Raw genomic sequence first — 14,419 nt, 5'->3', positions numbered from 1 at the left:
TACAAGTCTCTTTAATTTAATAGATATTTTATTCATTAAAATTCAGACTATATTATTGAGAACATTAGAATAAAATTTAAAATAAATAAAATATATATCTACTATTATTACAAAAAAAAAAGTAGTAACAAAAATATTAAACAAAGTAATATGCTAATAAAATTTTTAATTAACAATGCAATTATATTAAATATTGGATAATATAATAAAGAAAAATACATAACAAGAAATTTATTCGATGACTATATAAGTCCCTTTAATTTATTAGAGATTTTATTTATTAAAATTCAGATAATATTATTGACAACAATAAAATAAAATTAAAAATTAAAAAATATTTCAAGATTAATAAAAAAAAATACATTCTCTTATATTACAAAAAGAAAGCGAGCAGACAAAAATAGTAAATAAAGTAATTTGTTAATAAAAATTTCTATTAACAATGTAAAAATACTAAGCATTGGATAATAGAATAAAGAAAAATATAGAACAAAAAAGTTATTCCACGACTATATAAGTCTCTTTAAAATAATATTATGGGTACTATTTATTTACATTATATTTCACATAAAATCCACATATATTATGGGTACTATTTATTTATGCCAAAAAAAAAACCAAATATGGTCAATAGTGGATAGCACATGCATACAACAAATAATGCAATAGTAATACAAACACTAAACGATCCCAAATGTATCATGTAGGGTGAAATAACTCCCTAAGCTGGCTCTAATCATTAGGCTAAGACATGATTAACCGTGAGATTTGGAGATTAGGCTAAAGGCCTAATCACACAGACGCACACATCTATTTTCTCTTTACATTAGTAGTAAATACATATATCTCATTCTTCTTCCTCAAACAGAAGCAGAGAGAGATCAAATCCAAGCACACACTCTCATGGCGAAGCGGTCCTTTTCCCTTTCTCATTTCTCCTCCTTCTTCCTCCCTAGAGGCGACACTCTCTTTTACCTTATTGCCCTTTTCTCCATCCTTTCCCTCCTCCTCCACCACCTCTCCCCCGTCTCCGCCGCCGAGAACCGCCACTTCGAGGGTTTCGACGCCGATGAAGTCGATGACTTCGCTGAACCCATCGACCCAATCATCTCCTCCACCCCACCACCTCCCCTTACCACTACTCTCTCCGTCTCCGACCCTGTTGAATCCCACCACGGCCCTCCTGATCCAGCCCCTCCCGTTACATCTCAGCCGTCCGATCCAAAACCAGCTTCAACATCCTTTGACTACTGGGATGAGGATGAATTCGAAGGTATTCCTCAATCTTTAACCTCTGCTTCCCCTTTAATTACTGAATCTGTCACTGCCACTCCCACTTCTTCCGATTCCGATCCTAATTTGAAATCTGAACCAGAGCCCGAGCCTGAAATCCCGAAATCCATATCTTCCTATACTGTTGAGATTGTTTGTGTTTCTTTCTTGATTATGTTTGTAATAAACTATTTTACTGGAAAAAAAGAGAATGAGAACTTAGCATTAGCTTGGGCTAGTAAATTTGCAACAAAAGACTCTATCTTTGAGAAGAATTTTAGCTTATTGGGTGTTGGGGAAACCGATGATTCACCATTGTTGTTGAAAGAAGGACAAAATGTGTTCAAATTTTATGCTAGTGGGAGGAGATTTTGCCAGGGTTTGTTGGCTACGATGGAGCTTAAAAGCAGGCATGATTTGATTTCGAGGTTGTATAATATGGTGGTGCCTTGCAAAGATGAGATAACGTTTGAGGTGTATATGAATGATGATGCAATGGACCACGTGGTTCTTGCTGTGGCTAGGAAGAAACTGGCCAAGACGATGCAAAAGGAGATTACGGATCTTCAGAGGTTTGCATCGTTGGTGAGCCCGCCCAGTGGGAGGAAATGGGTTGCTGAAGAGTTGGCTGTTGTTTCCGAGTCGAAGGAGGTGGCTGGGGATATGATCAATGAAACTGTGCTCGATCAGGTTTGTGTCTGAATGCCTTTTTTCTAGCTCGGATATTTTGTTGGTAGAAAAATAATATGAATGTTAGTGAGTTGTGCTAGATTGAAATTTCGTGTTCTTTTGCAAATGTTGAGTTGGAGTATCTATTCTAAGCTCAACTGTCATTCTGAACTTTTATATATATGCAGTGACTTTGATTCCATTTATATTTTTCCTATATTCTAGCACTTATTGAGAAGCCATGAAGGCTTCTAAGTTCTAATATAGATATTGGAGCGTGGAAATCTACTGTGCTTAAATGTTAGTACTAACTTTCAGGTTTTGGAGAATTATGGTTTCTAGGAATTTTTACTAGTAAGCTGTTGTCATAAGTGTTATGATTAAGTTGAAGTAATTACGCGTTGTGGAAGTTGGTGATCTACTGAATAGGAATAAGAGTGGGCAATGTTTGGTAGAGTTGCTTAGTGACACATGTAAGAAAAGGAGAATTGGAAGGGATTGTTGAGTAGTTCAGTTTGCATGTGAACTGTGAACAGAGCTTCACTTGCTAGAAGAAGCTTAAAGATTTGCACCTTTAAGTACCTAAGTTACTTGTTGATTTTGTGGGTAGAAACTAAAAGTGACAGGAACCTTAACCTCAAGGATTTTTAAAGCAGACAGAATGAAAGTATCTGACCCTACTTGATCCAAAAAAGGAACGATATTTTGACCCTGCCTACTCAGTTATCTAGTTTTAAAAGTAGGTCAATGAATTTTCTGGCGGTAAATTATACTATCTTCGCCCAAAGAGATTGACTTTGTTTGATGTTTGTGGAGACGAGGAAAAAAGTATATGAATAACTGTATTAACTTTATTGGAAACGTTAAGATAGTTAGAAGAAGTCGGAAGAGTATGACAATCTCACCTTTAATTCATAATGATGACACTATTTGTGGTCCTGTGGGAAGGGAGGAACAGGGGGGAAAAGAGAGACTAACTGGTTTAGTTTTTGTGTTTGAAGTATTGATGATTTATTGTCCTGATAACGGGAAGAGAAATTCCACCAAAAAGGGGCATGATACATTCTTCTCTTTTGTCCAATTTTTGATGGAGTATAAAAGTTAATGGTGAGGTGTAACCAACTCATTCACTTCTACTCCACTCATCTTGTACATCGAAATGACTCCTTAGGCTCCACTTTTACTTGTACTCCTTCAGTCTCTCCTCTTTTTATCCAAGCAAACAGCGTAAAGTAGTCACTATCAATTAACTTGGCTTTCTGTGATGTCGATGGTTTTTCCATTTGAGGAATAGAATGTTCTCTTTGGAGCATGCTAAGTAGAAAGTTGGTCGGGCAAAATGGGGGTGATGAAGTATAAGGTAAAACTTTCTTGTAGAAAGGGATACAAAAGAAAAGGAGGTGGACATTTTTTTTAGGATTGATGGGATTAATGACATTTATAATTATTGAACTTGGGATTGATTGGGTAAATGAAATTCATAATTATTGAAGAGAAAATCTTTCTTAAATGTAAATTTAGTCTCTGGATTTGATTTTAAAATTTAATTCTTTCCCACATCTCTGTATCGATATTCGATACTGCGGGAGTATCGAACTTTAGATGAGTTGGCTAGGAAACTGAGCACCATATTGATTCCTCTATTTGTAGCACCATATTGATTTCTCTATTTGTTTTTAAAGTGCGAAAATAAGTCAGAATATTATTCTTATCATCAATTGTGCCAAGAGGGTAAACCTATTACAAACATTGGGGTTTGTCTTGTGCAAATGTTGTGAAGGTGGAATTCTTTTGTGGAAAAGGATTTTGGTTCACGTGTTTCTACGTCTCTGTTCTGACCCGAGGACACATTTATCCAGTTCTAGCCGCTCCTTTTTGTTACCTGTGGTTGCAATCTACCCGATTATTAGGATTAATTGTCAGTCCTAGTCCACTATACCTCACCCCAGAGGTGAAAGTCATTTCTTTTCTTTTGCTCTTTTTCTGTGGGAACACTTGCTCCTTTGGTTCACAGAACAGCAAACTGCAGAATAAGCTAATGATGAACTTTTATTGCTCTCAGATGAGCATCCTTAGTGAGTAGTACTTGATATAGCTTTTTTTAATCAGGTGTAGTATGTGATATAGCTTTATGTTAATACCTGCAGGTTTTCGGTGACAAAGCATATGAGAAATTTGGCAAAGGTTTCATCTCGGTGCATTTCTCTGATCAACATCTGGGTTCACACAAGAAGATGCTGATATTCAAGTTTGCTCTCCCTGATGCCAAAAACATGGCTGATATGACCCGGCTTGTGGCTCTTGTACCTTATTACATTGACTTAGTTGGACGATACAAGTTGAGCTCGCATGTGAGTAATTATGGATGAAGCTTTACTGTATGTAAAATTTGAACAAATTCATACTATCTTAACTTTGATTTCTACGGTTCAGGCCCGCACAAAAACTGATGGAGCAAGAACGAAGATTGCTCAAGAGATTTACAAAGAACTACAGAATGCCAGGCAGGAAGCGCTGCAGAGGAAGAAGGCTGAGCAGAGAAAGAAGATAGAGGAAGCTGAGGCTAAGCTTAGTGCAGAGGCTCTTCGCAAGAAAGAGGCTAAAGAGCGTGCTCGGCAGATGAAGAAGGCAATGCCAAAAATGAAAATGACCCGGGCTGGGTAGATTCGAGTTTATGTGACATCTCAATCTTCTCTAGATCCCGTCAATGGTCATTGTGTGTCCGAGTGTCGCTGAATTTGATTCTTGTATTAGGTAGACGGGATGTCTCTTTGTTGGTTCTGTAATTTAGTTAAGTAGTCTAGGGGTCTTTCCTTATTCTGGCCACAGGTTGTGGATTTTGACTTAGTTTGGTGCCTATTGTGAAGTAATGGGTACACAGTTAAAATAATATTTTGTTAGAACTGAGAACAATTTCTTACACTAAGTAGAAAAACTTAGATCTGAATTTTGGCGGTCTAAATGATTGGAATGATTGATCGCAACAACACTGTAGTTTATCTGCTACTGTAAAGCTGATGATGTCACCACATTATTGGCCACTTGTTACAAATTTTACTTTGTTTTTTTCTTTTGTTATTATGATTATCATTTTAACCCACATCTCAAATGCAAAACAAGATTTGACGACGATTTCTTGAGAGATTGTATAAGCAATGGGGATAAATGCTGATACAAGTCTGAAAAGCTCAGATGGTTAGCGATTATCTGGTTGTGCATGTTATCACTTTTTTTCCTTCCTGTTTCCAGCTGAGTTCAATGAACTTAGAAAAAAAAAATGAGAAATTGGTGTAATAAGAACAAAATTATTTACCAAATAATTGATCGACCACATTGCCAATTTTTTTCTTCCAAGATTGTTCTGGATTTGGTCTTGTTGTCTTGCAGACATGAAACAATCAGGAAACAATGATATCTTTCTAATAACTAGCTTATATAATGATATATGATTATTGTCCAAGTAATAAGAAACAGTACAGCCTCAACAAATCTAGTTTGACAACAGATGAGAAATTCAAATTTCCAAAACCAACTTTGGAGCTCAGCTTGTCGCCCTTCTGCAGCAATTGTATGACAACTGTATCTCCAACAGCAATGAATAGAACATAGGCACTGCCACAGGCATGACATCATCGTCTTTTGGGAGAGGATAGCGAGAAAATATTGCGCAGCTTTTTCTTGGAAAACAGTGGTAGAGCTGAACCGAGAATTGGCAATGTGGTTATGATTGCAGCATATGCAAGTACCCACATTGAAATCTTGCTACGCCGAGAGAGCTGATTAAGACATCTTTTAACAGGAACCAGCATTGCATCAAAGTCTGCTTTCGGAGCAGGATCAAGCTGAGTTGTTGCATTTGTTTCTTCTTGCTGCACTGTAGCATTGACACCTCTAACACTATCTCCAGCATTGTCATCTTCAGCCAATTGCTCATTCTGCTGACTTCCTACTTCACCTGATGGCTCATTGCTAAATGCAGTTATCATTCCGTCTTCTCTGACATTCACATATGGTGCCTGATCAATGGATGATTCCAGGGGAGTAACCACTGTGGTATTCTGCATCTGCACAATATAATGACATAAAGGCTCCCAATTACTTTAGCTTCAACTATCATTCTGATATATAAGAATTCACCATCATTTGTCTGGACCTTCACAATAACTTATGAGTAGAGCTATCAATTAACTAGCCAAATAAATATGTATTTAAGCATATCTTTTAAGTATGAGCAGTTTCAACGTGAGTGTACAAATCTGCATACGTTTTCTCGATGGATCAATGAGCTGGATTTCAAAGCATGAAAATATTCTTCAACAGCCCTAACCCACCTGCACCATAAGGAACACATGATTAACTTGTTCTCAGTAAGTATTGATGTCATATCTCATGCTACTAAATAGTCACCACACAGTTCAATACAACACTTGGAGGAGTAAGTAATACATCTGAATGCTTATCAAATACAGATTTACTGAATTCTCCAATTTAGGGCTCCCCTACAAATCCCAAATTCTATATACAATCCAAGTCTATCCTCAAAGAACTCAGTTTTTTCTTGATCCTTCCATTTTGGAACATTTTCGCCTGCTAAAAGAATTGAGATGACTGAATAATGGCGGAGATAAAGTGCTAATTAGATTTAACAAAAACATAAAGTAAACTAAATTACAATGCCAAAACCATATCAGATGAGAGGAACGCAAATTACCAGGAACTTTTTGCAGTAATCCCTTCAAAATATGCCAAGTGTCCCCCATGGTGTGTGGTAGCTAGTACGATATTTTTGTTTGCCCTGAACAAGAATCATGTCTTCATACTATATTTAGAGGCGCACCACACACACTTGCACACACACAGAGACATGAAGTGAAAGCATAAAGAATAAAAATGATCAGGGGCAGACACACATGATATGCGGTGAGTTTGAACTTCCATTAGGTAATCGAGTCTTTTCATATTATAAGTACTTCACTGAACACCCAATATATACTGCGGAATAGTTACACCCCTAGAGGAGGGAAGGGACAGAAGTAAAGCTTTTTTGCACAAGTGCCTTCAGTTTTCATTATGTTTGACTCAAGGGTGACCACCACCAAATGCTTAACACATTAAATCCTTCTTTCATGTCTTACTTATCAACCACACAGTTCCATATTTTCCCCCCTACGACAATATAATTTTGCAGCTGTATTACTTCGCATTAGTTCTGACCTTTTATCTGATCTAACAAATCCGAAATGAAACTAAAAGGATATTCTGTAACACAAAGGATGACATACCGACATTCATCCCATGGAATTGCTTCTCTTGTACAGACTGGATCATCCAAGCTACTAATGCAGAGGAGGGGAACCATCACATTCCCTAAATAACTGGTACAGCTTGCTTTTCTGTAATATGTATCAACAGTCTTGGGGAAGAGGGGATGGAAATAAATGCTGATTAATAAGGCATTGGACGGACATACTGGAAAAAAGGGCAAAGTTGTGTTACCTCAAGATTAGCAAGAATACGAGTAGCATGGTGGTCAAAATCTCGGACAGAACATGACTGCAAAACAAAGAATATAAGCCATCAGAATGAGCAATACACAAAAGATAGATCATCTACTTGTTAGTTGCATATATTAGCAACTAAATCAACTCTTTTACAAGGAACACAGAGAGATCTGCTCTTAGTGCGTGTGAAAAAAAAGAGAGGACTTCACCACACCTTTGAAGTTACTGGGGTTGGATATTATATCTAAAAGTCTATCAGATGGCGCCTGTTTCAGCGTCAAAGGTTTCTTGTCCGCTACTAATATTTTTCTTTCCTGTATTCTTTGTAGTAGATGTCTCATCTCAAGACAAACTAAACTAAAAGGGATAGACATCCATGTATGAAAAAGTATAGCTGGGTTTACATTGTCATCCTTCCTTGGCACTAAAATAATAAAATTTTCCATCAGACATTAGATTTCACATTTACTTTCTTTTGAATATGGACTTCCTATAGTATACTATTCCAGATGTCTTCACACATTGTATTTCCCATATGATACCCAACAATTTATGTAAAGTCAGCACTTTGCCCCTTTACAAGAAAACCTATAGTTTGGTTGCCTGGTAGAAATCTCAAATGTCAGTGATTAGAACAGCTCAATATATTTTAATTAGGGGAACTCCATCTATGTTAGTCATTGTTAACTGGTCTTAGTATGAACTAGTCATAGTATCAAAAATCCTTTCAACGTTGAATTCGTTATAACGTGCTCTCTTAGGCACATGCTACATCTGCACCTGGGTTTAGCGCTAAATGAGCAAGGGGTTCCATGATGATACTGGCCAGAGAGCGGAATGAATATAGAGGATTTATATAACCAGCCCAACTAGTATTGGATTGAGGTGTAGTTGATTGATTGATTGACTTAAGTGATGGTCATTGGAGATAAAGTACTGAAAATAGATCAGTAAGAGAATTAGATGACCTTAGCAATGCCTTCCCAATCTGCCAAACGAGACCAAGTACTTTGATGCCTGCAAACAGATTGTGCCAATTAAGAATTAGGACTTCTGAATGAAGGCGAAGTGAAATAAAACTACAATGTATTATGGAACATAGAATTAACTTAGGATAAATGCCATCACAGCTAATAGCAAAGCCATTAAAGAAAACACAATATCACTGATAAAAGAGACTACAGGGACTTACAGCTTGGCATAATCTTTCAATCCAATCGTAAGAGCTCTGTCATAGAATCTCTGCACAAGCCTGCGTTTAATAAACCTATCACCAATCTGAAAAAAAAAAATAGAAAAAAGAAGGTATTAATTGTTGTCTGACATAAGAAAAGGACGAAATAACAAGATTAGGGTGTGTTTGGTATGAAGGAAAATGTTTTCCATGAGAAAGCCATTTTCTAGTGCTTGGTATGACGGAAGTCATTTTCCATGGAAAACAATTTCCATCAAAAGGAAGAAAATGACTTTTCTCACTTATGGACAGAAGTCATTTTCCTTACAACTATCTTAAATTTTAACTGCATATTACTTGCTTTAGCTAACACTTAGACATTATCATTAATCTCTAGTACTCAATAGTTTCATCAAAACACTCTCCAATTTTCTATTGTTTTAATTTTTAATATATATTTTTATAACAAATATTTTCTACTCACCAATCAAACACCAGAAAACATTTTCCTTGGAAAATGACTTCCAACATTCCAACACACCCTAGCTAATACTAAACTAGGTCACCACCATCACTATCATCATCTAGCATCTTCACACTATTGTTTCAGGCTAGACAAACTCTTTCCAGATCATGCATCCAAAAAAACAATCTTAACCCAAGAAATAAACAATATGTAGTAGAATCCAATTTAGTGGGAAGATGTACCAGATAAAGAATGATGTATGAAACAAAAGAAGCTGGCAATTCACCAATACCTTAAAAAGATAGTCAGAGGCTCAGAGCATGTAAATTAGCTAGTCTACTTACTAACCAAAAGGTCCCAAGGAGAACATATTGCAGCTGCCCCGACAATCGCAGTATTAACTCCTTCCTCACCTAGATATTTTACCTGGAAATTATTTATATTGTCAATAAAATAGTTCTTGGCTTCGTCCAGAACAGCTGCCATGTTTAATATACCTGAACTCATTGGATGCTCAAAATTTAGAAAAGGAGTGAACATTTACGTAAAAAGCCTTAAAAATCGAAACATTAGAACGTTAATTCATGCCTAAGGTTTGTACATATCAAACTTCAGCAGATGGACCAACTAGTAAACTGAGAATAATCTTGTTTAGATGTATCCTCTCTATTACTGTGGAAAATTTATGTAATGGTCATAATGTTGATATACACTAGGATTTTTGTATATATCGATAAGCACTGACAACTAAAGCTTTATGAAAGCCATCGAGACAGTTGTCATATGCTTGCGTATAAACCTTTCTGACAATAATAACTTCTCTGAAGATATTTACTGTAACAAGCTATGGAATTCTCTTCCTTTATCTTTCAAATTTAGTTTCTGTCTTCAGGTAACCATAAAGAAGATTCTTTAGCACAGAAGTGTTGCAGAATTTCGTGATCATACAAGGAAAGCTAACAGAATATTCAATAACAAAATATGTAACAACGTACCAGAACATTGGCACCAATGCTAGTCCCAACAGCAAATAAAGGAGCTTGGGGGTATTGGGCATGAAGATGGTCAATGACTTTGCGGGCATCCTCCGTCCATCCAGCATTATAAAAGCAATCAGACTGCCATCAAGATATCATGAATCTTGAGCTTTCATTGCTCAATAGTCCAAGAACTATATATTTCATAACACAATAAGCATATCACTACCCAACATTATGTACCTTAGACGAATTAAATTCATTGTTTAACTTTCATTATTTTCACGTCTTATTTTTACAACGTCAAGAGAGTAGATTTAAAGGCAAAGAGTTTAGGAGGAACAACAAAAAAATAATGGAAATCGGAGGCACCATAAACCACTAAAGAAGTTTCAATTTCCTGAGGGACAATTTAATAAGGCGGTTTCATTGTAAAAACTAGCTGATCCACGAGCAATTTAAAATTAGAAAGTTCATAGCATCTCTGCTCTCTGAGCAATTTAACTGAAGAAAATCTAGATGATATTATCTATTACCAAAAGCAATTCAACTGGAAGATTAAGTTCTTGCTTAAGGATGGAGTACTCACAGTTATTGACACTCCGCCGAGACCCCGATGATTGCTCACGACGACATTCCATCCACTTTTAGCCATCTTAAAAGCAAGATGCTTTATGTACTGCTAAATTAAAGCTGATTTAAGAAAGAGCACATAATCTCAAGTAATCATATGATAGAGCTCAATTAACCAGTATATAAAGTTCGAAACAATAAAATTTTGTAAGAGCCTGCAGACCTGGTCATATCTATTGAAAAGGGAAGAGATATGCTAATAAACTGAGAAGAAGGGAAGAGAATAAAAACTCAATGGAGGAAGAAATTCTTTTTGCATCAAAATTGTTTCTCCAAAGAGAAAGAGACATAAACATGCAAAAAACTCATAATTTTGAAGACACTAGGAAAAGAGTGGAAGAAAGCTTACAGCAGAATCAGAGTCACTTGTTAAACCAGGAATCACTACCATGATGGGACCTTTATCATCACCATGAACTCCATCAGAACGGTCAATGGCTGGCTTTTTAACTGACAAATAAAAAAGAAACAGAAATTGGTGGGAATTTACTCCATTACGTACGTAACACATAAAAACAACAGGGAATACTCAAGAACCACTACTCAATTGGTCTGGTGAGAGCTTGACCTTAAGACAAGTACTTGCTAAAGCAAATGATTAGAGATAGTAGCTTGCATATTTACAGGGATGATTCAAAACAGATATTGAGTGCTATCAAAAGGTAACCAACTAGATAATTCCAAGTCCACCCTTAAACGTAACCTCTTAAATAAGGTAAAGTCAGTATTAGTAAAAGTCATTTATGATTCTTTTTCTTCAAATCAGAATTAATACAATGAAGTCATTTATGATATAGGCTGATAAAACTGCTTGAATAAGTAGCTCAAACAAGCACAAGGATGTCTGAGGAAAAAAAGTTATCTAAGCATAGAAAACCACGGGTTTCCTAGAAAGAGGAGAATGAGACTTCAATGATGAGAAAAGGCAGATAAAGAATTTAACCAATGGAGAAATATTCAGAGTAATTCAAACACCCTTACAGGAGTATTGCTTTCTATCAAGCGCATTCAAAAGATAGAAATTCGATCTTCTATTTCAATCTAACATTCAAAAGGGCTTCTCACTTCCCAAAAGGTAAAAGATGGAGTTGGAAGAGGCTCTTCCATAGCTTTTGTTTTCTACTTTCCAGTAATTTTATAACCCTCTCAGTGACCATCGTTAAACAAAATTAATCGCCACAGATAAATATAATACCATCTTCTTTCTTCCCCTGAACTTCTCCTCGAACAGCAAAATATTTTATTATTTGGTCCTAATCCTTCATCTTTGATATGAGCAATTAGAGGCTAGTTTCCGAGTTGTCTATAGCATCTTTTAGTCCTCCAATCTTGTAGAAAATTTGACTTTTTCATCAAAAGAACATTGTCATAATCCAGATCTTTATTCTATTTTTGAAGTTTAGTTAAGTTCTAAGACAAGCTTCTTCAATCAAATTATGAGTTGAAACAGTCCATGATGAAATGAAGACCAATGTATAAAATGTAGTTTACCATCCGCATTTGCTAGCCAATCCAAAGCTATTGTCCCACCATCAGACGTGCGAAATATCTGTCTGGAGGCAAGAACGCATTAGTGAGCAAAAAGTAGCACTTCTTCACTGTCTCATATGAGAATATGATGTTTTCACAATGTCAAGGGTAACTGCCTCGCAGACAAGCCAGTCTCATTATCATATATGAAGAGTATGCTTAACATGTAAAACCCATACTTAAAACAGTTCAAACAGTAAGTGCACTGAGCTAAAAATGTCTGCCAATATTTACCTAACATACAAGGGAGACCAAAACTGATATTATCATAATATGATACTTTAGATGAACATTAAGCCCCGTTTGTTTTTCTTAAGAAAAAGGTTGAAACTAAATAAGCCTGTTAATCGTCACCTTCTATAGTTGCAAACGGGTGCCCTTCCAAAGAACTGTAAAAAGGCAGTCTGAATATGAGGACTGCAAAGCCATGGAGTAGACAAATACCTGCAATAACCAATAAGAAAATACCAACGAATAAGGAAAAATGAAACAAAAAGCTATATATACTCATTTCATACAAAATTCAGTCTAAAACTATTGCCCAAAAAAATGTAACAACAACAACAACAACCCAGTATAATCCCTCAAGTGGAGTCTGCGGAGCGTAGGATGTACGCAGCCTTACCCCTGCTCAGGGCAGGGCAGGGAGACTGTTTCCGATAGACCCTCGGCTAAAGAAGGTGAAGGAAGCCCTAATATCAAGTAATAGCAAGGCAAACCCTGATATCAAGTAATAGCAAGATAAATAATTAGAGAACTAAATTTAAGATAGCAACAAAGAATATGAAAGGGGTACCGATAACAAGTATTAGCAAGACAGTATAATTAGAGAAATAAATCCAAGGTAGCACACGAGAATATGAACCAAGTAATGCTAGCAAACTACGGAATTCCTATGGCACCCAAAAAAATGTAACAAAAGGGTATATTTCACGGGTTCCAAATCATCATCATATTATATATACCAAAATTTCAAAATGATCAAGATTGAATGTTAGCAAGATTATATTTTTATTCATTTTTTACCTGCCATGTAGAATTTTACACTTAGAAACGACCTCTTGATACAGCTCACAGCCAGAGTTAAAGGTCAAAGACACAGGTTGTCCCCTAAACGCAGTGAATAAATCTTGAAAGAAGTGAATCTCCACGAAATGATAGAGGAATACACACAGTAAAAACAGGAAGCCCAAGAAATAATGATTTACAGGTATCAAGAAAGCAGCTTTAAGCAAAAGCTCATATGGGGATTCTGAGCTTAACTCAATGCAATCCATGGGGATCTTGTAACAAGAAACAAGAAAAATTGATGGAAAAGAAATATGGAAACAAAAGGGTGGGTAGTTAAATAGGTAAAGAAGAGAAGGGAATAGTCGGTTGGGGCTAGTAGCCTACGAAAACTCGAATTCTCTACAAATGGTTGGGACTTGGGCCATTTGGTAATCATTACGTGACTATAGATTTGCAAAACATTGGCCATATATTTTGTCAAAATAAACTTGGATTTTATTTATCAAATACATATTTGGCCATAAATTTTGTCTATATTTTGGCCAAATTCCAAATCCCAAATCTCAAAACCAGCTCAATAGCTAGTTTTGGGCCAAATCCCTAATAATACATATATTTTTCCAAAATAAATTTAAGAAATATATTTTGAAAACATATGTCCAAACACATTTTTATCTTCAAGCCAAACTTCACCCAAAACAGATTTTTCAAAACAAATTTGAAAATTTATGGTCAAACGCTAGCTTTGTCTTGTTTTCAATATTTCTATACTTGTCTTATTTCGAAATTAGTTCAACTTTAGAATACTTTATATTATGAGCTTACCATAAAAAAAATTAATTATGACAAGTTAAAACACACAAATAATATAAAAGTGTTATATACATACTCTATCAAGACTAAATTTGTCCCAAAATAATTATATTACTTTAGGAATTCAAGACTAAATTTATTAATTATATCCAACTATATAAATTTGTTAATTATATCCAACTATACTCTTAGGGGTCGTTTGGTACATAAGATAAGAATAATAATAATCGGGGATAAAGTTTGAGATTAACTTTATTGCATGTTTGGTTTGGGATATTAGATCTCGGAATAACCTTTATACTAAAATGGTGGGATTAGTCATCCCATATACAAGATGGGATTAGCTATCCCATTGATCACGCCCAACTATGTC

At 35.7% G+C, this 14,419-nt stretch overlaps 2 protein-coding genes across 2 annotated transcripts; one reads left to right on the top strand and one right to left on the bottom strand.

The window, feature by feature from the left end:
* Positions 1-741: 741 nt before the first annotated feature.
* On the top strand, positions 742-4,993 carry LOC107802593 (uncharacterized protein At5g49945). The gene is made up of 3 exons (XM_016626124.2): positions 742-1,962; positions 4,089-4,292; positions 4,375-4,993. The coding sequence occupies exons 1-3, from the start codon at positions 904-906 to the stop codon at positions 4,603-4,605; spliced, it is 1,494 nt and encodes a 497-aa protein (XP_016481610.1). The 5' UTR covers positions 742-903; the 3' UTR covers positions 4,606-4,993.
* Positions 4,994-5,232: 239 nt separating this feature from the next.
* On the bottom strand, positions 5,233-13,679 carry LOC107802594 (embryogenesis-associated protein EMB8). Its single transcript, XM_016626125.2, has 14 exons — positions 13,249-13,679; positions 12,577-12,666; positions 12,184-12,245; positions 11,042-11,142; positions 10,649-10,738; positions 10,078-10,200; positions 9,431-9,508; positions 8,635-8,720; positions 8,411-8,459; positions 7,438-7,494; positions 7,224-7,354; positions 6,653-6,736; positions 6,206-6,272; positions 5,233-6,005 (listed from the first exon to the last, which is right to left on the bottom strand). Exons 1-14 carry the CDS (start codon positions 13,497-13,499, stop codon positions 5,571-5,573), a joined length of 1,704 nt encoding a protein of 567 aa, XP_016481611.1. The 5' UTR covers positions 13,500-13,679; the 3' UTR covers positions 5,233-5,570.
* Between the last annotated feature and the right edge of the window lie 740 nt (positions 13,680-14,419).

The sequence above is a fragment of the Nicotiana tabacum genome, chromosome 19, assembly GCF_000715075.1.
Source record: "Nicotiana tabacum cultivar K326 chromosome 19, ASM71507v2, whole genome shotgun sequence".
NCBI lineage: Eukaryota > Viridiplantae > Streptophyta > Magnoliopsida > Solanales > Solanaceae > Nicotiana > Nicotiana tabacum.
Note: the sequence above shows the minus strand (reverse complement) of the source record. Positions and strands in the feature narration are given on the sequence as shown.

Coding starts and splice junctions, on each gene's coding strand:
- LOC107802593 (XM_016626124.2), top strand. CDS start 904: ATGGCGAAGCGGTCCTTTTCCCTTTCTCATTTCTCCTCCTTCTTCCTC. Junction 1,963..4,088: donor ATGAAACTGTGCTCGATCAG/GTTTGTGTCTGA, acceptor TAATACCTGCAG/GTTTTCGGTGACAAAGCATA. Junction 4,293..4,374: donor GATACAAGTTGAGCTCGCAT/GTGAGTAATTAT, acceptor TCTACGGTTCAG/GCCCGCACAAAAACTGATGG.
- LOC107802594 (XM_016626125.2), bottom strand. CDS start 13,499: ATGGATTGCATTGAGTTAAGCTCAGAATCCCCATATGAGCTTTTGCTT. Junction 12,667..13,248: donor TGTAAAATTCTACATGGCAG/GTAAAAAATGAA, acceptor TGGTTATTGCAG/GTATTTGTCTACTCCATGGC. Junction 10,739..11,041: donor CAAGTGACTCTGATTCTGCT/GTAAGCTTTCTT, acceptor TTAATTTAGCAG/TACATAAAGCATCTTGCTTT.